This window comes from Eublepharis macularius, chromosome 18 (assembly GCF_028583425.1).
Source record: "Eublepharis macularius isolate TG4126 chromosome 18, MPM_Emac_v1.0, whole genome shotgun sequence".
NCBI lineage: Eukaryota > Metazoa > Chordata > Lepidosauria > Squamata > Eublepharidae > Eublepharis > Eublepharis macularius.
This window is the reverse complement of record NC_072807.1, coordinates 2,808,158-2,832,183: the sequence shown is the minus strand read 5'-3', so window position 1 is coordinate 2,832,183 and position 24,026 is coordinate 2,808,158. Positions and strand designations below refer to the sequence as shown.

The following is a 24,026-nucleotide window of genomic DNA, read 5'->3' as shown; positions in this document are numbered from 1 at the left end:
CCTTCTTACATACTTGGAGGACTTTCGTGATGCCTTCGTGTGGGAGGCCTTCTGAGCAGGTGGGTAGGTGATGTTCCCATATTCAGACTCATTTGGCCTTCCTTTCTGGGTCTGCAGCAAATAAAAAAAGAAAGGAGGGGATTGCAGACACACCCACCCACGGTGCCTACGAGTGCCTGCATCACTACAGACTTCATTGTGCTGCTGCACAGCCCGAGAGCCCCCACGTTAGACAAGAGACGAAGACGAACAAGGGGAGCTGTACGTGTGGCCAGGCTCAGAGGAGGCAGGAGACCGTGGGCAGGCAGTGACGGAACAAGGTGGCCCCTTTCTCCCACCCACATCACCTGGCCTGCTGGGAATCCCAGACAGGAACTTCCTTTTGTTTCTGGTCACAGGCTGGGTCAGCAGTAACCAGTTGGCCTTTTGAGCCAGATGAAGCCTGCACAGTGACCATGTCAGAGGCGAGGCGAGCGCTCGCTTCTCTCGCAGGGGGCTGCTTTTGCTGGACGGAATATTTATGCCTTGAGCTGTGCTTCAAGGAATCTTTCCTTCCGCTCCGGATGACGGATACACATAATGTGGCCTGCCGCTAACTAGATGCTAGACCCAGGATGGGCCGGAAGGCAACGTTGCCAGCTGCCTGCCGCCGCCTCCTCTTCCTCCAGCGGGCCCTTCAGTGCATTCAGAGCTTTGCAATGGGGATCGACAGAAACGTGTGTCTGCCAGGGGCCCTTTATGCTGCTCCCTAAAGAAGACCACGTTACGGGTGCTGAATATGGTTGTGTGGGATTACACACTCCCCATCCCAGACCTGCATGACGTCCAGCTTCTTCTTGGTGGTTTCGATAAACTGGCTGATGGCCATGTAGATGAATTTGTACTGGGCCTCCGTCTGCACCATTCCGGAGCGCTGGGCCCGCACCATCTGGATGGCCTTTGGGATATCTATGTCACAGTCCAGCCCTGTGGGAATGTAGATAGAGGGTGGGGGTTTCAATTCATGACCCAAACCTGTGCATGATCCTTAATGTGCTTGCTTAGAAGTAAGGCCCACTGAGTATAAAGGAGTTTACTCCAAAGTAAGTGTGCACAGGGTTGGTGCCATGTAGGTTGCACCTATGCATGCTCGCACAGAAGTAATTGCGACTCTGTGCAATGTGATTTACTCTCAGAAAAAAACAAGCATAGGATTGCAGCCATCCTCAGGTGTTTAATTTAGAACTTCTCTGACCCCTGATGCTCAAGGCAGCTTACAAAACAGCACTCAAAAATAAAATACTCCTTAATAAACCTAATAAAGGGCATAATACAACTATAACTACAAAAAGTCTAAGTCCCTCTGAATTTAAAGGATGGACTGTTCAATCTAATCCAAAGCACATTTACTCAGAAGGAGGTCCCACTGAATATCATGGGGCATGCATAGGATTGCTTATTAAGCAATTGATTTATTAGAAAATGTATATGCTGCCTCTCCAGATACCTAATTAAGGCAGCCCACAAGATAAAATATGATCGAACCATAAAAACAACATAAGAATGATCAATAATGAACAAACCAGGGCATAAAAATTGCATAAAACCACAGCCTAGAAATGAAATTCATAAAACAGTTCTCAGGCTAGAAGCAAGCAGCTTTACAAGCAGCTTTACAAGACGGAGGAGACCTCAGTTAAAAACATGGGAAAAGCCTGTGAGTCAGAGCTAAACTACATGAGACGCTCAACAGAGAGGGGAAGGAGACTTGAGCCCCCCGAGCTCTGTGGGAAGGGATGGTTGAGCCTAGCAGCCCTGGCGGCGGCAGCCCCAGCAGCTCCTCCTGCCGCTGCCAGACACCTGTCAGCTTTGGGCTCGGCTCTTTTCAGGCTCCCCTCACTGACTCTTTCCCTCTTGTCCTTCTGGCCCTGCTGATGCTGCCACTCTGACGTGCCCCCACTGCCCCCGAGCTCCTAGAGGAAAACCCGAGCAGAGCAAGAGACACTTCTGCAAAAATCTGCTCTGCTCGTGTTTTCCCGCAGTAGTTCAGGGGGGAGGGGGCAACTACAATTCCCAGGTAAACTTGCAAGAACACGGCACGTGTTGGGCATCTCGTGTAGTTCAGCTCCGTGTGACTTGGTGGACAGGGTGTTGGACTAGGATCTGGGAGGTCCTGGTTAGAATCCCCTCTGACTTTACATACAGGATGTGTGGCTGTTCTTGTCCTCGGCCTGAATACGTCTAAAGCCTGCCTCATAGGAAGGAACAGCCAAGGCACAGAACTGAGCATGGGAAGCAGAACAGAATGGAAATTACCTCACCTTTTGTGGAGATCATATCCATGACCATATCGATGACAATGATGGTCCCGGTGCGACCAATTCCAGCGCTAAGGGGAGAAGGACAAGTGTAGATTATGAACCTGGCAGGGCGTTCTGCCCAGTAAGAATGGTCTTGCTGGATCACATGAAGGGCTGCCTAGCCCAGGGCTCCGTTTCTTGTGGAGGTCAACTAGATGCCTCCAGGAACGTGCAAGTAGGATATGTAGGGGACGGCCGCCTTTGGCAATTAGTCATGTCCTCAAAACGTTGGTATTGAAAGGTATATCTGCCTCTGCATTCAGAAGTACTGGTTGATGTGATTAGCGTGTCGGGCTAGGATCTGGGAGATCCTGGTTCGAATTGCCACTCTGACTTTGAGATAGTCACACACTCTCAGCCTAACATACCCCACCAGGTTGTTGTGAGGATGGGATGGAAGAGAGGAGAACAACGTGAGCCCTTTTGGGTCCCCACTGGGAAGAAAGGTGGGGTAGAAAGGAAGTGAATAAAAAAACCCACATTGTTTTAGGTAGTGCAGGGGTTCAGCGGAGTGAAACCTGACTGTGTGTGGAGAAACGCCTTACACCAAGAAATTCACCCCAGCACTTTAGTCACTGGAACGACTCTCTGCACAGGCTCAGAAGTCCAGCTGGCAGGAAGGCTGAAGGATGGAGTCATCAAACTCCAAGTACAAATCACACAAGCTCTTGGTTGTGCTGATACTTTGGGTTGAAGGAGAACAGTGGGTTACCACCCCACGCCCAGCTGGTTAGGGATGTGTAGAGCCTGATCTCTGAAAATGCACCATGCCCATTCAGCCTTGCTGTCTGGACTGTGGGGGGAGAGCAGGTAAGGGTGCCATCTCTGGAGCAGGACAACTTGAAATTGCAACAGATTGCCCCTGCACTCGCTCGTAAGAGGGTAGCCAGAGATATGGCAAATAGGCAAAGCCTCTGTTCTGCAGCACAGGTACTGAGTGTTGGACGTATGGCTCAGTTTAGCAGGATATACTCCTAGGGCCACTGGCGGCAGCAAGTGATACCCAGTTTGATTTTGGCACCCCTGCGAAGCGAGGGGAAGGGATGGCCTTGCTGAGTGGAGACTTGGGACGGCTGCCAGAGCTTCTGACCTCCCGGGGGCCAGCCCAAGGCTCCTCTGTGGGCAAACTCCAGCCATCATCCCTGCGCCTTCATGCGGAAGAGAGGGTCTGCAAAACCAAGGCTTACTCCTGAGAGACCCCCACCCCCCAGTGTACATCCCAGATATTGCTGTGTATGAACCAGCCCTGAGGGGCAGCCATCCCAGGAAAGGGGTCTGCATCTTATTGGTGGCTAAAAGCCGTGTCTCTTAGTAGCTGTTCAGCTGGGCTGCCCCCCTCCCCAACACCAGAAAGGGCTCACAGCTCACTGACAAAGCACTTGGGAAGCCTGCAGGCTGCGATGGGAGGGGAACCGTCCAGGCAGGGATGGTTCTTCGGCCGAGATATTGCTTGGAGCAGCACAACAGAGGGGGGCATCTTTTAAGCAGTCTTTCAGCAGCTGCTTAGTTGGGTCGTCCCTGGGAGGGGGGGGGTCACAGTTCAGGGAGGACACGTTGCCAGATGCAGTCATTTGATTGCAGCAGCTTGCAACACGCAAAGCACCAGCGCACCTGTGATTTGTGTAAGGTGCTGTGATTTCGCTTGCTAGGCAGGTTTGCTGACTACCTAGCAGACAAACACAGCAGCTGTGGTCAGGGAGACAGGACTGGTGGCAGTTCCACTCACCTGCAGTGCACCACGATAGGCCCAGCCCGTGGGATGCTCTCCTGCTTCTGATTGACTTGATCGAGGAAGCCGAGGACGCCTCCGGGCTCACTAGGGACTCCATGGTCAGGCCAGCTCAGGTACTGGTAATGCCAAATGTCTCGCACAGCCTCTCCCTAAAGAGTAATCACAGCTCAGCCTGCAGTCTGCTACCTTTTCTCCTCCTCCCCTGACTGTCCCCCTCACGCTAACAGTCAACAGGATTTTCCACTGAATAAACATATAGGATCCTGCCCATGTGGATAAGCCTTGCTAGATTTTAATAGAAAAAATCACTATTTTTTTACAGGAAATACATATTTCATGGGAAATATAATGCTACATTATACACGAGGCTATCGTACTTTGGTCACATCATGATGAGATTCTCTGGAAAAGTCAATAATGCTAGTGGAAGGCAGTAGGAAAAAAGGAAGACTCAAAACAAGAGGGGCTTAATAAAAGAAGCCACGTCCTCCGGTTTGCAAGATCTGAGCAAGTCTGTTTTGGAGACGTTTTGGAAGTCTCATTCATAGGATCACTTACAGGTTAGAGGAGACTTGAGGGCACATCACACAAACAACTCCACTGGCTGCCCATCAGCTACCCTGCCCAGTTCAAGGCATTGGTTATCACGTACAAAGCTCTTCACAGCCTTGGCCCGGCATACCTATAGGACCGCCTCCCTCCCTCCCTCCCTATGTCCCGCCATGGCAGCTTCGCTCATCCGCAGGTGCCACTCTGCACATGGGCGAAATCAACAACAGCCTGTAAACGGGCTCTCTCTGTGGGGGCCCCGACCCTGTGGAACGGCCTGCCTGAGGAGGTCAGGAGAGCCCCCACTCTCCTAGCTTTCTGTAAACGATGCAAAACCAAAGTAATCAAAAAAGGCTTTTGTATTGTAGGGAGGGGCTCTCAGATGCTTCGCTAATGAGTTAAGGACCAGACCTCACCACTATATGGTCTTACATACTACCTGTTGTCTTAAATATGTACTCCTGTGAACTACTTTGCTTCTAATGTCAGCCCAGAATTGCTTATGCTCCATTTCAGCATTTCTTCAGCTCTGTATTGGATTCTTGCTAATGCTATGACTTTGTAAAATTGTGTTTATTTACCTTATGGCATTGTTTATGGAAATGTCCTTGAAATTGACTGCACTAATCTCACACTGTAATCCGCCTTGAGTCTCAGTGAGAAAAACAGACTATAAGTGACATAAATAAAATCAAATAAATCAAATAATGCTACATTAAGTGCCCTATGGAGCCCCCGTTTCAATTCTACTTCCAGCTGGTTGAGGAAGAGTTAATCCTGCTCAAGTGCAAAACAGCCCTTTGTGCAGAGAATTCTCCAAATGGGTATGTTCCCCTGGCCCTCCCCCTCATGTTCCAGAATGCCCCGAGAAGTCTTGAAAAGGAAATGTCCACAACCAGGCCTGCCTCACTCACATTGTTGATGGGTGAAAGACGGAGGTGTCGGAGTTTATACTCCAAGGCATCGTGCTCGCAGACATTCTCCACTAAGTATGGCCGGTACTCCTTGCTGCTTCTCACCTCTGGCCAATAGGGAACACATTTGTTCTGAATGGAGGGAAATGGAACAAGTTGGTGAGGGACTGGAAGAAGCAAGTTACCCTTGCCATTCAGTGACAGAAAACAGGAAGCAAATTTGCTGATTCCTTTGTGGATGAAATACTTGTTTGGATTAGACTAGAGCCAGTTTGGTGTAGTGGTTAAGAGCGGCAGGACTCTAACCTGGAGAGCTGGGTTTGATTCCCCACTCCTCCTCTTGAAGCCAGCTGGGTGACCTTGGGGCAGTCACAGCTTCTCAGAGCTCTCTCAGCCCCACTCACCTCACAGGGTGATTGTTGTGGGGATGTAAACCCCACTGAGTGGGTGGTCAGTCATCCTGAAGGGCAGTATATAAATCGAATGTTGTTGTTGTTATTTTCCTGGGGAGGTGGGGGCAGGCACATCCTAAGACTGTGGAATGAAAAACTAATATGGAGGTTCTGGGACAGGGAGAATATGAGGGGATCTTCTAGCGAAGCCAGAAGAGTTTCCAAGGGAGTCCGACTAAATGTCACATCACCCCCACGCAGTCAATAAAAGCCTGATGCTTCTTGACTGCACAACTGGGCTTGAAGGTGAGTGGAGAAGCAGAGGAGGATTGTTCACCCCTTCCCACACCCACCTGAAAATCATGCCGCCGCCCCCCCGCCCCACATCTTTCATTACAGGAATTTGCAAGGCAAACATGCATCTCAATTCCCCTAAGTGGAAAAACTGGCTGGAGGATGGTAGGCTTGGGGCCAAGCTCCATGCCCAGAAGATGGCAAAATGCCATCTGGATCCCAAGCCAAGCTGGCCTGCTTCCTGACCCCCAAGAAGTGGGCAGCCCTTGTGCATCAGGCAGGCCATCAGACTAGCAGAATGTGCCAGGGGCACTTCTAACCACATGCCTACAAAAGACATTGACTGCAGAAGAAACGAGAAACAAAGCAGGTGGAAACTCGTGGAAGGGGTTTTTTTTTAAGGCTAGAGACTGGGCCCTCCCTGGCCCTCTTTACCCTTCCTTTCTCCACTTCCCGGGTGGTCATCACGATGATCCGCGAATTCTCCTGCCAAATCATCTGCCAGAAGTCATTAACGGTGGCATCCAGGCAGCCTTGGCTAGCAATGTAGGTCTTGGTGGACTCCTCGGGGCCAAAGAGCTTGTTCTAGAGGGAACACACAAAATACGAATGGCCGAGAACGGCGCATCCTCCCCCCACCCTCTAGACGCAGTGAGAGGATTTCCTCCTCACCTGGATGTAATTGGCATTGATATAATCTGCCCCAGGAACATTCACATCTCTGTCTTGGAGGATGACTCGCGAGTGGTCAACTAGAAGAGAAGGGAGAGAGACGCCATGGCACCAAGGAACTGCTCTACTCTTTTTGCAAAATGGACGTACGCTTAGCTTCTCTATCAGTGTGGGGAAACAGAGTACTAGGATCCGGGAGACCCAGGTTCTTATTCCTGCCCTGCCACGGAAGGTCACTGAAGGTCACCTTGTGGCCAGTCACATACTCTCAGCCTAACCTACCTCACAGGGTTGTAAGCATAAAATGGAGGAAAGGAGAACAATGTGAAAAGCCACTTGAAGGCCCCATTGGGGAGAAAGGTGGAGTGTAAATGTAGTAAGTAAGCAAGCAACTAAGTAAGTACAATATCCATACTTCTCTCCAGGCACTCCAGAGGCAGTCCTCCATGGTGACGCTCGCTTCCTCTCGCCCGAGGCACGTTGGGGATTGCTGGAAAACACTGGCATGGCCAGTGGAAGTGCCTCCTGCCAGAGGAGAAAGCAAGCCCTGAGGTCTGCTTCCGCCATGCCCAGGGAGAAGTGTGGGTGGAACAAAGGTACAGGATCCAAGCCGATTTCACCCGCACACAGTGATGCCCACATACAACTCATTTCCCCCATGTCCCTTGTCAGACATAGTAACCTAGACATGTAAGAAACCTACACAAATGGGCTCTTTCTCCTTGATGCTGTATCCCATTAGGTGAAGCAGAAGCTGTCTGACTAGTAAAAATGCAGGTTTGCCCACTGTCTAGATCGTTCCTTAAGTCATACAGACCCAGAAAGGTATTATTGCCTGGTCATCTGTAACTTACAGAATTCATTAGCACAAGATGGGCTGATGGCCTCGAGCTCAGATGGCTTCAGAACAGGATTAGACCAAAGACAGATTCACAGATCAATCAACAGCTATCAGCTGTGATAGCTAAATGGAGCCTCCATGTTCAGAGGCAACTGGGGACAAAAGCCATGCTTCTGGGATTCCCTAATGTACCATGTTGTCATCCAGGCAACTGCCTTTTGCCTTTTAAATTACAGGGATTTGCTGCTCCTTTCTTACAGCACTAAACCTGCAGCTGATTTATAACTTTCATTCCCAGCACAGGTTTTTCCCTGCTTCAAAAACAGCTTCTCTTAACACTGCAGCTGCCTTTGGCTGCCTGCTCTGTTTCCTCTTCCCTCCTCTGCCTGGAACAAAAAGGGGGACTGAGAGAAACAAAGGGTAGCGAACTAGCAAAAGCACTCAGCAGCACAGTAAAAACTTGCCAGGTTGACCACGCTTTTGTCTTATCTAGCTTCTGTAAAGAAACAGTTGTTCTTTTTTAAAAAACTGAAAATTGTTACTGACTTCTCTGAAAAAGCTTGTCCACACCCAGTGGCCAAGGAGTTTGAGTAATGCTCCATTTCATCCAACATATATTGACTCAAAAGTTAAGTTTCAATGGATGAATGGGGCTTACTCCCATGTAAATGTGCATAAGTTTGCAGCCTTGAAAATGCATACAAAGCCGCCTGATTCACTGGTCCAGCAGCCCAATATTGTCAAGGGGCCATGGACCTCAAGAAGTTTTCCACAGATCAACCCCAGCCCTTTCCAACACTGATGTTTTGATCAGGAGATACCAGAGGTTCAGCCTGGGATCTTTTGCATGCAACCAAATACTCTACGGCTGTTCTCCTTATCTGGAAAAACTTTATCTGAAAAAGCAGAACTTCAGTCTAGGACCGCTTGCCTCCCAAAACCATGACAGTCTTCGAAGTTCCACAGAACTTGTTCTTGGAAAACTTGTCAGTCCTCGTCTTCATATCTGTAGCAAATTGCTTTGGACAGGTATTTAAGCTAAGCACTTTGAAACAGCAAAGACATAGCAACTGTAACAAGGTTCAATACCATACTTAGAGTCTGTCTACGCAAGACATCTTACACAGGGATGCTCAAGTGTAGGGAGACGCAATGGAAGTGTAGTTTTAACAGACAGTGGAGATAAAGGCTGTCAATTTCACTGCCCCTTCATGGAGTTGAAGATAAAATTAACAAACCTTCTGAGGAGTGATCTCAGAGAGCTGAGAGCTCTGTCTTTTTAGACTACGCTTCCCCGCTAACATTACATCTCCCTACACTTGAGCATCCCCGTGTAAGATGTCTTGTGTAGAGAGACTCTTAAATCTCAGTGAGAAAGGTGAGCTACAAATTGAAGTGAATAAATACAGCATGAATATTGCAAACTGCAACGTAATGTAAAATGGATTGTCTTAAATTTCTCTATATTTGGGGTGGAGGGAAATCTTCCACAGAAAATGTATATGTTGTACAGTATCTGAATTTACAAACTTAAATGTATTTGCTATAAAAAATTAGATGTAAAAACTGAGAAAACATACTGGTCAAAAATGACAAAATTTATCACAGCTTAAAACAACCATTTCATGTATTCATCAGTTTAGATGAGACTAAAGATAATGGGCACAAAAGATAGTACGTTTTAAAGCTTTACATTCAAAGAACTGTTTAACTTTTATTTACATGGCTTAGACAGCATCTGAGTAGTCTTAGTTGCCCTGATCTCAATGGGCCAGGCTCACCCACTCTGGACCGATTCCACACGGCTTACCTGAAGCCGGGACGTTGTGCTACGTTGCAGATCATGCTGGGAAAAACGCGAAATATCACATTTTCTCGCTCGAGTTTTGTGCGACGTCGTGCAAAACTCGCGCAAGAAAACGCGATATTTTGCATTTTTCCTGGCATGATCCGCAACGTCCCGGCTTCAGGTAAGCCGTGTGGAATCGGCCCTGGTTAGATCTCAGAAGTTTAAACTAGGTTAACCCCAGTTAGTACCTGGATAGTAGACCGCCAAGGAAGTCCAGGGTTGCTACACAGAGGCAGGCAATGGCCAACCACCTCTGAATATCTCTTGCCTTGAAAATCTGAGCCTGGGTTGCCGTAAGTCGGCTGCAGCTTGACAGCACTTATACACAATCTAGGAATTGTCTCAGTGCAATGGGTGATATTGTGGTGGGATTGCACTTTACAGCAGGCTGGTAGAAAATAATAGTTGGTTATGAAGCCCAGCCACAATTAGTGGGTTCCCCTGCTGGAAAGAAAATGCTGGACAAGATGATCCCTGGATATGCTCCAGAAACACAGTTCTTATCTCACGGCAAATGTTTCATGCTCTCCAGAAGTGGCAAACAGCTCTGCTACCCTAGCCATGCTTTCTATGGAAATTCCAGCCTGCACTTCCTTAGCTGTGCAGAGATCCTCTCATTGCCCTCCAAAGAAGCACATCATTGCTGAACGCTCTTTGGGTGGAATCTATGTATGCCGCAGAATTGACATAAAAATCTGGAATGAACCACTACAAACTTCAGTTAGGGGAAGGAGAGAATACTCTCCCATGGTTTTTTTTTTTTTTTAAAAAAAAGACCTTCTCTCCTCCCTGCAAGTAGGAAGTTAGCACATCAGGGAGCAAGTTTCTAGGCTAGTCTTTTCCCTGTTGTGCAGACTCACATGGCAAGATGTTCTTATAGCGGTTCTTGCTTTTGTTCTCTGGCCTTTGGCCCTCGTGCCGATCATACAGGTTCTTCGAGTCTTGTTTCTGCAGGCTCTGAAAGAGGAAGAGGGAAGCAGAGGAGGGAGGACAGGGCTTCAGCAGCACCCAGCAAGACTCAAGGCTGAGGGATCCGGGTGCGGGGTGTGCTGCAAGGAGGAACCACACGAGACGGAGATCTCAAAATACGGAATTATGCATTCCGCACATAAAAGGGGGTGGGTGGATTTCACGGATATTCTTATTGTGGTCCTTGTTGTGTAGCTTTCGGCCCTCGCGCTGATTGTACGAGTTCTTTTAGTGTCTGCATGCTCAGGAAGACCACCTCTCTCGGTATCCAGAAGGAGCTCACAGGCAGGGAAATACGCCGTTTCTTAAGGCCTTCCTCCAGCAGGGCAGAGGAGGGACAGTCTAAGGCGCTGCGGCTTTGCATATTTATTTCACTTTGGACCTTCTTATTTACATTTTTTATTCCCTGCTTTGTCTTTTCTGACTCAAGGCAGCCAGCAAATGCATCATCCCCCCTTATCACCATGTCAGTTTTTAGATTACAGTTTTCTTATTTTTGCAAAGCGGTCTGCACATTACGGGGTTAAAAAAATATTAATTAAATAATTAGGGAGGATGAACTTGAGTTCCACTTAGGCTTTCCAGAACAGTTCCTTAGGAAAGCCCATGCAGGCTCACAAACCTGGACTCCTCTCCTCTACATGTACAACGCCCCTCCCTCTCCCTGGTGCCCCTCATTGTGGTCCAGGATTCTTCAGCCCCAGCCCAGAGGAAGGGCGTGTCTCAATGCAGCGGCCCCCTGTGGAAGCTGGAGCACGCTAGGCCTTTTCCCTGAGGGGCTGGCAGTTTGGCATGTGCAGCAGTGAGAGCAGCAGGGGTTTCTGCAGCAGGAGGACTGGGCTCCCGAGGAATGGATGTGGACAGGGCAGCACTGCCAACCTCCAGAGATCTCCCAGAATTACAGCTGATTTCAGTTTCCTGAGGAAATGGCTGCTTTGGAGGGTGGACTTTATGGGATTATACCCCACTGAGGTCCCGCCCCTCCCCAAACCCCACTTTCCCTAGGCTCCCCCCCCCCCAAATCTCCAGGAATTTCCCAACCCAAAGCTGGCAACCCTGGGGCACCTTAAGGCCTTGTGATGGCACCCTGGGTCCCTGATTCTTCCACCCACTCACATCAAACTCTTCCCAGAAGCCACCTTTGGCTGCCTCTTCCACTTGGCTTCTTTTGTTGAGCTCTTGTACCCGGTTCTCGATGTCAGCCGCATTCACTCGAGTGGCATTGAAAGGCTGAGGAAGGAAAGGAAGGAGAGCATCGAAACAGGCGGAGCTTCTCCTCGAGCCAGGAGAAAAGGCAGGGCCAGAGAGCAGATCCCTGTGGCACCCCTGACCGTAAGGGCTAGTTTGCACAAGCATGTGCGTCACGGGTGTACACCTCCATATTTACCTGTCTAAGATATACGTAGGATCCAGACACCTCCTCGATTCCTGCTTTCTTAAAATGCTCCACCAAGTCTGCCAAACTACCAAACATTTCAGGGCCTCCAATTGTGTACTTTCCCTTCTGGAAGGGATTAAAAGGAGTGTTATTCATGTCATTCATCTGTTATCCTTGCAACACTGTGGTGCTCTCAGAGGGTCGGTTCACACATCACCAAGGGCTCGTGTCTGTCATCTGGACTGACAGCAGGCGTGCTGTGGGAGTTCCATGCTTGGAACTTAATTCCAGGACATTCAGGGGCTCGGTCTGGTTCGGGACTGTGGCGCACAGGAAGTGGGGCTTGCCTTCTCACCCTGCACTCATTTCCTGACAGCTGTCTGCTCCCCTAAGGAAACTTAGATGAACTGATGCCTACACGTACATTTCCCCTGCGGGGCAAACAGTAGTTCCCATTTCTTTTGCTGTGCCCCAGAGTATGGAACTCCCGGAACACATCTGCTGACAGTCCACAGGGGGAACAGCTGGACTTTGTAATGTGTGAATTGGCTCTCAAAGGAAGGTTACTTCCAAAAACTGATGCAAGGAATTTTGGTGCCCGATGACACCCTCTCGGATACAACACCCACACTCGAGTTTAGATGGGGCACAAAATCCCCAGAAGTTCTGCTGAGTTGTGAAAGAGCACCTACATGTTCCATTTCAATGGGGGGCTGTGAAGGAGAACCTCTTGACGGATTGTGCGACATGCAGCTGGTCTGGTTGGTCTCCCTCTCTCTGCATTTTAATAGCACCCACAATCTGTTCCCTGAGACGGTGGCTCCACGTTACTTCCCAGTAAGGCAGCCTCTTGTCATGAGAGTCTGGCCCTCCTCCTCTAGATCGGGCACACAAAATGCTTCACAGCTGGTTTCTAGGAACTCAGCCCAGCTGGTGATCCCAGACGGCTGATATTAGCCCCCAGTTCTAGCTGTGCAGGGAGTGTAGTTTCTTGTGAAAACCACAAGTCATAATCTTTCACCACCAGCTCATTATTTTATTCTCACTCTTATTTGCACAGTGGCATTCCGGAGTTCAGTAGCTTGACCCGGAACCCTTTTATTAGTGTGCAAGACTCGTGTCCCTCCCCAGTTCTCTCTGTACAGCATTCAGATTAGCTATAAGTGCTTCAACAGAGTTGCTGCTAACTTTCTCAGTTACTTAAGGAGCAAACCTAAGCAGGTCTACTCAGAAGTAAGTCCCATTTTAGTTAATGGGGTTTACTCACAGGAAACTATTCTTAGGATTACAGCTGGGCTTTTAGCCATTTTTAATCATCCTCAACCCCTGGATTTATTCCAGCTCAGATTCCGCTCCAACCAAAGTCCATGTCCGATTCTAAAGGAATCTGTGTTGGCAACAATTCTAATTATTCATTTATTTCTTGTATTTGTATAATGCCTGTCAATAAAAAGCTATCCTCTCAAGGCAGTTTGCAATAAGCAATTTTAAAAGGACTTTTCAAGCCTTAAAAATTTTAAACCAGAAGCTGAACAACTGAAAATAAGTAAGAGCTAAATAAAAGATAAATAAATCAACTCCCCCAAAGTCTGATGAAATCACTTTCAGGTCTTCAAGAGGAAGACAGGCAAAAGATGAAGCCAGCCCCACGTGTATCAAGGGAGGGAATTCCACTGCCCAGGGGCCGCTGCGCCCAAGGCCTTCCCAGGGGGGATCACATCTGACTGCAGGTTCTTTGGATCTCCTTGCCTAATTGCAGAACCAAGGGCAGAGCTCCTCGGCTGCTCTGGACTATCCAAACACATCCCCTCTCTTCACACTATTTACTGTGATTCACGACAAGAAGGAAACAGGTCTTGTGTAGGCCTCGGTCATGCCTGTGTTGGGCAGGCATCACAGCAACCAGGGCCGATTCCAGACGACTAACCTGAAGGTGCTGCATGCCGCCATGTTCTGGATCGCGACGGGGAAAACGTGAAATATCGCGTTTTCTCGTGCGAGTTTGGCGCGATGTTGTGCCAAACTCGCGCGAGAAAACGCGATATTTCGCGTTTTCCCCATCGCGATCCGGAACATGGCGGCATGCAGCACCTTCAGGTTAGTCGTCTGGAATCGGCCCAGGACTCCCGTGGCTCTGGCCCTTCTGAATGCACAAGGCCTGCGCAGCAACGGCCGAGGAATCCACAAAGGGCTACAGCACAAATCAGACCAATCCTCACCACCACCCACACTTCATATTACTTTCTATTTATTTATTCATTTCCTTCATTTCTACCCTGCCTTTCTCCCCATTGGGGGACCCCAGCGGCTTGCATCCTTCTCCTCTCCATTAGAGCAACTGACCCAAGGCCCCCCAGCAAGCCTCCATGGCAGAGTGGGGGTTTGAACCGGGGACTCCTAGACCCTAGTTCTGCATTCTAAACAGTACACCACACTGGCTATAAGAGCAGGAGAGGGCAGTTGCCAGAGCCAGGTTTGGACCAGGAAGGAAGCAAGTTTCATAGAGACTTTAGGTGCTCCTGTGTTGGTCGGCCTCGTGGGAACAAGCGTTACTTGGACATATTCACGGAAGTGTCTCTGGCACACTTGGGCCTTCTCTGCTGCTGCTGCTGCTGCTCTCCTCCAATAAGCAGAGAGTTAGGAGAGGCAGCAGCCAGAATCCGATTCAAGCGGGAAGGCGACGTTCACAGAAACCTCTCAAACTCAGGCATGAGCCTCATTATTATTGGAACTATACGCTCCATGAGGCAGAGACCTATCGTTTTCTCATCTGACAAAGTGATTGCACTATGTAAATAATAATAATCTACAATCAATCAAGAAAAAGTTTCTGGTTTTCTGAATAATTGCTGATTGGATCGGAGCACTTGCTCATCTCTGGATCAAAATCACACAAAGATACAAGCAGCAAATTGCTGTGCAGGTTAGCCTCCTCAGCTGCCATCACTGCCTGAGTCGGAGGTCTTCACTTGCTTTCCTGCATGTTTGCAGGTTGCAACCCTTCCTTACCCTGCTGGCATTACTTGCCCCTCACTGCTCATTTACTTACATGATACTTTACTGACGGATGTAACAGTCAGGGTGGCAGAGCCGCCAGATCGAGGAGGCCCAAGCACCACTCCGCACGCTCAGCCTCCGTGCTCAGACTGAATTCATGCCAGCGAATCCAAGCATTGCGGCACCTTCTCTCCTGCTCTTGATGTGCAGGTATGAAAGATGGCAATGCACTTCCAAGCATACATGTCCCGTTTCTGACTGCCTTGAAGGAAGGCAACCGCATTTTGTCTTTCCTGTGGTTTGGGTGTCACTTGTGACCAGAAGCGTTCTATCTGAGATATATTGGAAGATTCCCTCAATCGTTGGGTTTTTTCCCCCACAGAGTGCAGTGCACGTGAGGAAAGGCTTTTTAAACATGTTAACCAATCCTTATCTAAAGGGAATTATGCACCAGTGTCCTGGTACATAAGCAATGGCAGGACTCTTCTCCCAAGCTAGCCAGAAGGGGTGTGGTGCATTTCAAACAGGGCGAGTGTTCTCTTGGGAATGCCCATAAAGCATATTATCTGAAGAAGATTCCTGGTGACTAAGGCGTTTATAATAAGTACGCTTTCCTGGTTGACCCTGGAGCACTTGCCCTTTCCTAGCCCAACCTACTTCACAAGGCTGTTGAGAGGATAAATTGCAGGTGGAAAGGGGTGCATGTATGTCCCTTGAGTAGGCATAACTATAGGCAAGTATATGATAAAAAATAAATCAGACTGACAGAATTATTGAGGGCCCCTTAGTAAGAGATAAAATTAGCTGGAGGGAGGTTTTTCCTCTATCCTGCAGGAAGCTGCCCCCTCCCCCAGCCCCTCCCCAATTTCTCACCTCACACATAACCTTGACATGAGTGACTTTGCGCCGTTCTTTGGGGGCACTGGTAGCTCCAGGTAGAGCAGCACCCGGTCCAGATTTAGGCTGGTCGGTCAGGATGGACAACACAAAATCACCCGGTTTGCTGAGGCTCTCACGCACCAAGAAGGTCCATGGTGTGGCCTTGGCCTGGAGTAAGGCCTCTGCTGCTGGGCCAGAGAGATGCCCATGGTACCATCTGGAGAGAAGGAGGAGGTCAGAAAAGGGGAGAGAAAAGCAGCCCGGGGAAAACGGCTGTAAATGTTGTTCAAGCAGAATGGGCAGATAGGGAAGCAAGGGCAGTTTGAGGCATTCTTCCACCCTACTCACCCCATCCTGAGACCAGACGAGATACACCCCATAGTAGCTAGGCAGCCTGGACACTCTCGGGTGGCACCACACAGCTGCAGAAGGCCAGCCAGCCCAGCTCTCGCCGACAAAGAGCCTGGGTGTCTGAGCTCCTGTCCGCTTCCCCGGCCCACGGCAATGCCACACAACCACAGGTGGCTGGGCAGCTGGGCAGGGGGAGGGGGAGGGGGAAAGTGTCCAGTATTTGAGAGATGTTTCCCCTAGAAAAGGCCCCAAAACACCAGACTGTCTGGGTGAACACTGGACAACTGGCGACCCTAAATGGCGAGAATCCAGAGGGCAAAGGCATTCCCATCCTGTGCCACTGGTGACCAAGATTCAGTCCTGCAGAGGGCAGACTCTCCGCATGGTTGGAGAAATGTTAACACACCGTCCATGTTCACTCTAAGTAGTTGTGCAAGTCCAATCCATAAACTGACCCGTGCAAGGGATTCAGATGCCAAGCATGGGTGAGGAATGCTGATCAGCTGTTATTAACTAGTGTATGGTTATGTTGTATACTGTCATTTTAACAAGATGGTTTTATGGCTTGTTGCATATCCCTGTGTCCTGCGCTCTGCAGGCTGGCCAGGTCTGGACTCCTCTGGAGTAGCGCTGCCAGCTCAGCCTGGTACTTTGCCTCTAATGCACTGCCTCATCCCAGGCCTTCTGCCGATGCTTGTGGCATGAGAGCAAGTTCTTAGGGGCTGTGGGTGAGGGTTCGTGTCCTGCCCAGTAGAGGTGCTGTGATTAGGGTTGCCAGATGGGGTCTGGCCTAATACTGGGCCCCAGAGAGAGGCAGGGGGACTCATCTGTCATGTGTGCACTCCCGAGCAGCCGGATGACGTCCTCCCACCAACCCTCCCTCCACTTCCAGTTGGACTGGCTGGCCACTTGTGGGTGGTGCTGCGCCGACGCAGGAAGCTGCCTGGGTGCCCAGAGTGGCAGGCCGCTTTCCCGGCGCTGTGCTGCTGCAGGAGGCTGGGAGGCTGGGTTGGGCAACTGACAGGGGAAGGGAAGGGCCGGGGCCAGGCCAGGTGTCCAATATTTGGGGGGCTGTTTTCCTGGACAGTCCCCAAAACACTGGACTGTCCAAGCCAAAACCAGACACTTGGCGACGCTGGCTGTGACTGTCTTGGGGGCTGGTGGCAGGTGCCCCTCACAGTTCTGGCAGGACGGTCTCAGGGACAGCTGGAGGTCGTCCACAGGGGCTTCTCCTGGTCCCCCGGCCTTAGCTCTTCGAGCTCCGCCTCTGGAGACTCTGCCAGACTCACCGGGCACTGACAGAAAGGTAATCCCAGGAAACAATATATACGCAATACACAAAATAAGGCAATAAAGTAACATTTTATCAACAATGCGAAAGTGTATCAAGTTTTTCAAGCAATTTATATGACAATAAATGCAAAAGAATTCATGTCTCAATACTCTACAGCATGTACAAATTCATCCAAATAAAGAATACATTTTAATCCTTTGCTGGCTCGGTGGTGTACTGGGCTTCAGGAGAATTCATGGCCCCACAAAACAGCTTCATGAAAGACACTTTCCTTCTAGGGTTGTTCTGAATTAGGTATGAGGAGTCAGATCATGATGAATCAAAATGTAACTCAGAGCATTCCCACTATTTAGTACAGTTAATATAATCAATGTGATTGCAATAATTTCCAGCACTGAATAACTACTGGGGGGAAAATCACCTCTCTGCCTGCCTTTCATTTGTGGAGAGAAGGACGTCAAGGGGAGAGAAAGACGCAGCACACATGTGCCTGACAGGGATGGTGTGCAACCAGAACAATTTGCTGATGTTTCTGTTGAACAGCTTCCTTCCTACTAACACAATGCTTTTAATCTTTGCCAATTGTTACACCATCTCTATAAGCACAGCTCTCAATTCTGGGAGTTATTTTCTTATTTAGTTTACAACCACTTCCAAGCAGATAGGCTGCACAGACCAAGGGGATGGTAGAAGTAGTGATCCAAAGCACCTCCACCCCGTGATAAGAAGCAAACCCTCCATGAAGAGAATGACAGAGGCAAACCTTCTGATTGTAACCAATAGAGATAAGAAAGGTAGTAGATAGTAGAAGAGAACAAGCCACCCCCCAACACCCCCCTCCAATAAAATACACAGCTTCCTTGCTTTGCATACAGGGAGAATTGAACCAGTCATGAAGGCTTCCCCAATAATAAACATATACACACATGAAACCTAACAAGGGGAGGGGGAGAGGTCGGTGGTGAGGCCAGATCCTGTACTCTCTGGGGGAGGAATTTCTCTCTCTCTCTTTGTTTTATTCGACTTATACCCTGCCCTTCCCATAAGCGGGCTCAGGGCAGCTTCCAACAAAATATATTATTAAAATATAATAAAACATTACTACAAGTAGCATAAAAATCAATATTAATACACAATATACCAGCACCATAAAATTCCAGGCACCACCAAACAAATCTGGCCACTGCAGAGTCACCGTAACCACGGGCACCACCATGATGTAACTCCAGGGCGGCTGCAAAAGGAGGGTGTGGCGGTCAGAAGAGGGGACAAAGTGCTGGCCCCTAGTCAAAGGTCCGGTGGAACAGCTCCATCTTGCAGGCCCTGCGGAACTGTAAAAAGTCCCGCAGGGCCTGGATCTCCATTGGGAAAGCGTTCCACCAGACTGGGGCCAGGGCAGAAAAGGCCCTGGCCCTAGTTGAGGCCAGCTGAATGTCCCTCAGTCCAGGGACCACCAGAAGCTGTTTATCTGCAGAGCGCAAGGCCCTACAGGGGGCATAATGGGAAAGGCAGTCCTGTAGGTATGCAGGTCCCAGTCGATGAAGGGCTTTAAATACTAAGACTAGTACCTTGAACTGGACCCAGAACTCAACCGGGAGCCAGTGCAGCTGGTGTAACACAGGGCAGATGTGAGCCCTAAACGGCATCCCCGTAAGGACGTGTGCTGCTGCACTCTGGACCAGACGTAATTTCCGGGTCAAGCCCACAGGCAGCCCAGCATTGCATGGATTACCGAAGCTAGGTCCTGGGATGGGAGATAGGGCACCAATTGCCTGACCTGCCGAAGATGGAAAAAAGCAGATCTGGCCACAGCTGCAATCTGAGCCTCCATAGAAAGTCTGGCATCCAGGAGCACACCCAGGCTCTTCACTGTCGACGAAGGCTGTAACTGCACTCCATTGAGGGCGGGGAGCCAGACTCCCAGTTCCGTCGCCCCACAACCCAGATACAGAGCCTCCGTCTTCTGGGGATTCAACTTCACGTGACTCTGACACAACCACTCCGCCACAACATCCAAACACCAGGCCAAAGAGTCTGGGGCGGTGTCTAACTAGTTGTCTATTAACAGGTAGAGCTGGGTGTCATCAGCATACTGGTGACAACCCAGCCCAAAGCTATGGACCACCTGGGCAAGGGGGTGCATGTAGATGTTAAATAGCATCAGGGAAAGAATTGCCCCGAGGGATGCCACACACCAAAGGATGGTGGGCAGACATCTGTTCCCCTAGTGCCACCCTCTGTCCCTGACCATGAAGAAAGAAGCTCAGCCATTGAAGGGCTGTCCCACGGATCCCCACAGTGGCGAGGCAGTGAGTCAAAAGAACACGGTTGGCTGTGTTGAACGCTGCTGTAAGATCCAAAAGTATCAGCAGTGCCAACCAGCCCCGATCCAGGTGTCGCCGTAAATCATCTGTCAGGGCGACCAAAGCTGTCTCTGTACCATGGCCGGACCGGAAGCCAGACTAGAATGGGTCCAGGGTAGAGGAATCATCTAGGAATACTGGTAACTGTTCTGCCACTGCCCTCTCAATTACCTTGCCCAGGAATTAAAGATTCAAAACTGGGCGGTAATTGGCTGGATCAACCGGATCCAATGACGGTTTTTTAAAATAAGGGCTGAACCACCCCAGAGCTCAAAGACCGATTAATGATGTCAGCTGAAGGGGCCCGGATCCCAGTATTACCGGCTTTCACCAGCCGTGACGGGCACGGGTCCAGTGGGCATGTGGCAGGCTTCACGGAACACAGGATCCTACCCACCTCGTCCTGGGAGGGTAACCTGAAGTGGCCCAATACCAACCCTGAAGGCGGCCGAGGGGCCTCTAGTTCACATACTGTCTCAAGCGTTGCTGGCAGATCCCGGCAGAGTGACAAGATCTTTCCGCAAAAAAGCTTCCAAATGCCTCACAGCTTAGTGCCAAATTACCATTTTTTCTTGTCCCCTGTGAAAGGGACACTAGTGACCGAATTGCCCGAAACAATTGTGCTGGGCGGGAGCTTGCAGGCGCAATGGAAGCTGCATAATAATCCCTTTTTGCGGGTTTCGCTGCCATCCCATAGGCTTTCATAAGCGTCCTGTAAGATGTTCTTGATGCTTCGTCATGGATCTGCCGCCACACTCGCTCAAGCCATCTCAGACTGGAAGTCATCTCCACGTCTTTAATTTCATGTACTAGCAGCTGCCTGTTTTTGAATCTGCACAGCCAACCTAGTGCAGGGTTCCCAGGTCCCTACACCCTCCCGGTGGGAGTGGGGGAACCAGGACTTACCTGCTGTAGCGTGAAAGCGTGGGAGCACACCTGCGGCCAAAGTGATGATGTTACTTCTGGAAGTGATGTCGTCACGCACCGCTGGAAGTGCGCCCAGTGCGCACTTTTCCAGGTTGCTCGCCAGTGGTGGGTGATCTCCAGGGGGCTTGCCACGTCCTGCCAATCACTGGTGATTAATGGGCAACGGGGCAAATCCCCAGGAGATTGTCTGCCACCAGCGGACAACTGGGAAGCCTAATCTAGGGACTTCTGCATGCAAACCATCGCCCCTCCCTAAATGAGTCTGCCTTACTCAGAGTCAGACCCTTGGTGTATCAAGGTTAGGATTGTCTACTCCGTGGGTTCCCATCATGGTGTCCCCCAACGCCTTCTCTAGTGCCTGTCCAGTGTTTTTAGAAGGCAGGTGGGGCCAGGTGGGGCTTTTGCCCAGCAGGGCTTCTAACTGGCCAATGGTGATCTGATTGGCTGTGCAGATTCAAAAGAAACATTGTTCCAGCAGCACCTCCTACCACAGCACAAGGATCTTGTCTTCTTGAGTGAAAGTAAGCTGCGTGCCAGTGAGAAAATATTTTTAAACAACACATTCATATTAAAAATGTGGCCTGTTGAACAGAGCTTCTGCCTGTTAAAGAGTTACTATTAGAGTTATGCATGACCTCACTTCCTAACATTCTGTGGTTGGTTCTGCCTTAGGGTTACCAGGTCCCCATATCCTCCGAGTGGGAGGCAGGAGACCAGGCACTCACCTTTCCCAGATTGCACAATGATGTCACTTCCAGGAAGTGACATCAACGTGCAGAGCCTCATGCTGCCACTGGGAGCACTCCTGTGCTCCACAGCAGGCCAATTCTGGCCCATTTGGGGTCAAATCAGATCTGTTTGGGTCTGAAATCGCCCTGCTGTGGAGTACGGGCGTGTTGCTGGGGTGGTACTATGGGCCCTAGAGTGCTCCTGTGCTTCACAGCGGGCCAATTTCAGCCCCAAACAGGTCCAATTTGGCCCGCTGCAGAGCACAGGAGTGCGTTGCGCCATCTGGGAGCACACCCCAGGAGGCGTGTTCCCCCCACCTTTTCCCCCGCTGGCAAGGTAAGCGGGGGCAGGGGTGTGGAGGGTGGGAGCGGGGGATCCCCCATCTCCAATGGGGGACTGGCAACCCTTCTCTTCCACCTGTGGCAGCTGTTATGTGGTTAGCTGCACCTCCCATGGCAGCCATTTTGTAGTTGCGCCCACCTCCCCATGTTAGAATTCCAAAGGTGCCCACAGGCTCAGAAAGGTTGGTAATCTCTGGTCTACTGTGACTGGCAGCAGCTTTCACATTACCTGCTTCTAGTTACCTTTGACTGGAGGTTGAACTTAGCACCTTCTGTGTACAAACTAGATGTTTTACTACTGAGCCACCAGCCCTGGTTGCATTTTACAGTGAATACACACACACACACACATTTTTAAGGTGTTTGTTGAATTTTAAAGGTGTTTGTTGTGATTACTTTTGTATAATACCTCACACTAAAATAAACATTAAGAATAAGGAGCTGAAATACTTTCTTAATCTACTCCCAATTTTTTATGTCATTCATTGGCTAGAGATAAAAGCTTGTTGCAGGAATAAATCAAGTATTAGGAAGTAAACGGGTATCTAGAGAAAGGCAATGCTGAAATATCTTATTTAAATATCTTATTTTTTGGCAATCTGCTACAAATAAATGTTCCTCTTTGGGTATCCGACACCAGTCTGTTTTCCCGGGAGTCTAGTCATTTCTGCATAATATATACTGTTTTGCTACTAGTTTCTGAAATGTATACATAATTAGCTGACTGTCCCTATATCATGCTGCCATTTTTTGATTTGTTTTGAAATAAGCAAAAAAAATGGATGCTTGCTAAATAAGAGTCCAGTCATATTGTCTGTCTATTCCACAGAACCCCTCCCCAGTCAGGCTGCACCGTGAGGTAACAGCCTGTGACAGGCAGCACTTTTTAAAAGCTTAGAAGTGCTGTACAACAGCTGAAGGACTATGAAGGGTTAATGCTTCACAGAAACAGAGAGTTTTAAGTGAACGGCTACTCCAAGGAATCAGATTGAGTAGTTGAGAGGAGACAGTTTGGCGATTCATCCTTGACTGAGAACAGTTTAACACAGATGAGAGAACTGGGGGAAAGTTAGCAAGGAAGTTTGGGAAGTAGGCGAAGACTCCCACTCAGGCCAAAGAAATGGGACAGATCTTTAGTGAGAGGAGAATTCCCTTACCCAGTCAAACAGGAAATTAGCTCTGAAGAGTGAAGAGATCCCTGGTCTGGTGTGGTTAGAAACTGCCTTGGGAGACCTTAAGAGTCAGTTAAAAACTGAAGATAAGTACTGTTGTTTGAAGAGAAGGGGTTTGGGTACTGGAAAGAGGGTACCAGCCTTCCGGAAACCAAGAAGAGACAGATAATACTCAAAGAAAGTGTGCTAGAGTGTTTGGAGAAACACTGGAACAAAAGCGTCCCAACATAAAGATTTAAGTAACTGTGAAGAGTGTAAGAATGCCTCAGCATAAGAATTAAAGTCTGTGCATGTACTGATTTTCCCTCAGAGTTACCTATACTGAGTTACCTCAGAAATTTTCAACCCCTGATCTCACCTGACTTTCCTCTCTATGTTAAAATATTTTGCTATTTTTGAATTTTAAAACGCCTCCAGTGCCATTTAAGTCAAAAGTGAAGGGGGGCATCATACAGGCCCTGTCCCTCTTCTTCGCCAGGTCTCAGCCTCTGTTCCATCCAAGTGCTGCTAAGCTTTGCCCCTACCACACCAAGCCAGCGTGCTGTAGGGGTCGGAGCATCAGACTAGGATCTTGGGGTCCTTTGGGGCGCAAATCCTCACATCGCAATAAAGTAAACCTCGAACCAGTCACAGCCTCTCAGCCTAACTTCCTTCACAGGATTGTTGAGATAAAATGGACGGGGGACCCATATATGTCCTCCCCCCCCCACACTCATATGAAGCTGCTGTATACTGAAGCACAGGGCATTTTTTTCTGAGAAAAGAGGTGGTGGAACTCAGTGGGTTGCCCTCAGAGAAAATGGTCACATGGCTGGTGGCCCCGCCCCCTGAGGGCGGCAATCTCAACTCCCCTCTGTCTGGTGATCAGGGGGCGGGGCCACCAGCCATGTGAGCATTTTCAAGAGGTTCCGGAACTCCGTTCCCCCGCGTTCCCCCTGAAAAAAAGCCCTGCTGAGTCAAACCATTAGTCCATCAAGATCAGTATTGTCTACTCGGGCGGGCAGTGGCTCTCTAGGGTTGTAGGTGGAGGTTTTTCATATTGCT

General features: G+C 49.4%; 1 protein-coding gene across 2 annotated transcripts in view; it reads right to left on the bottom strand.

Annotated features, from left to right (window-relative positions):
• Positions 1 to 24,026, bottom strand: part of PTPN6 (protein tyrosine phosphatase non-receptor type 6) — a 45,194-nt gene that overhangs the window by 2,732 nt on the left and 18,436 nt on the right. For both annotated transcript variants that reach the window (XM_055002803.1, XM_055002804.1), the window contains 11 exons: positions 15,800 to 16,022; positions 11,939 to 12,055; positions 11,668 to 11,781; positions 10,443 to 10,539; positions 6,893 to 6,972; positions 6,656 to 6,805; positions 5,535 to 5,666; positions 4,066 to 4,220; positions 2,301 to 2,368; positions 815 to 966; positions 14 to 111 (listed from right to left, as the gene is read on the bottom strand). In XM_055002803.1, coding sequence (XP_054858778.1) covers positions 14 to 111; positions 815 to 966; positions 2,301 to 2,368; positions 4,066 to 4,220; positions 5,535 to 5,666; positions 6,656 to 6,805; positions 6,893 to 6,972; positions 10,443 to 10,539; positions 11,668 to 11,781; positions 11,939 to 12,055; positions 15,800 to 16,022 — 1,386 coding nt within the window. The remainder of the gene's footprint in view (positions 1 to 13; positions 112 to 814; positions 967 to 2,300; positions 2,369 to 4,065; positions 4,221 to 5,534; positions 5,667 to 6,655; positions 6,806 to 6,892; positions 6,973 to 10,442; positions 10,540 to 11,667; positions 11,782 to 11,938; positions 12,056 to 15,799; positions 16,023 to 24,026) is intronic.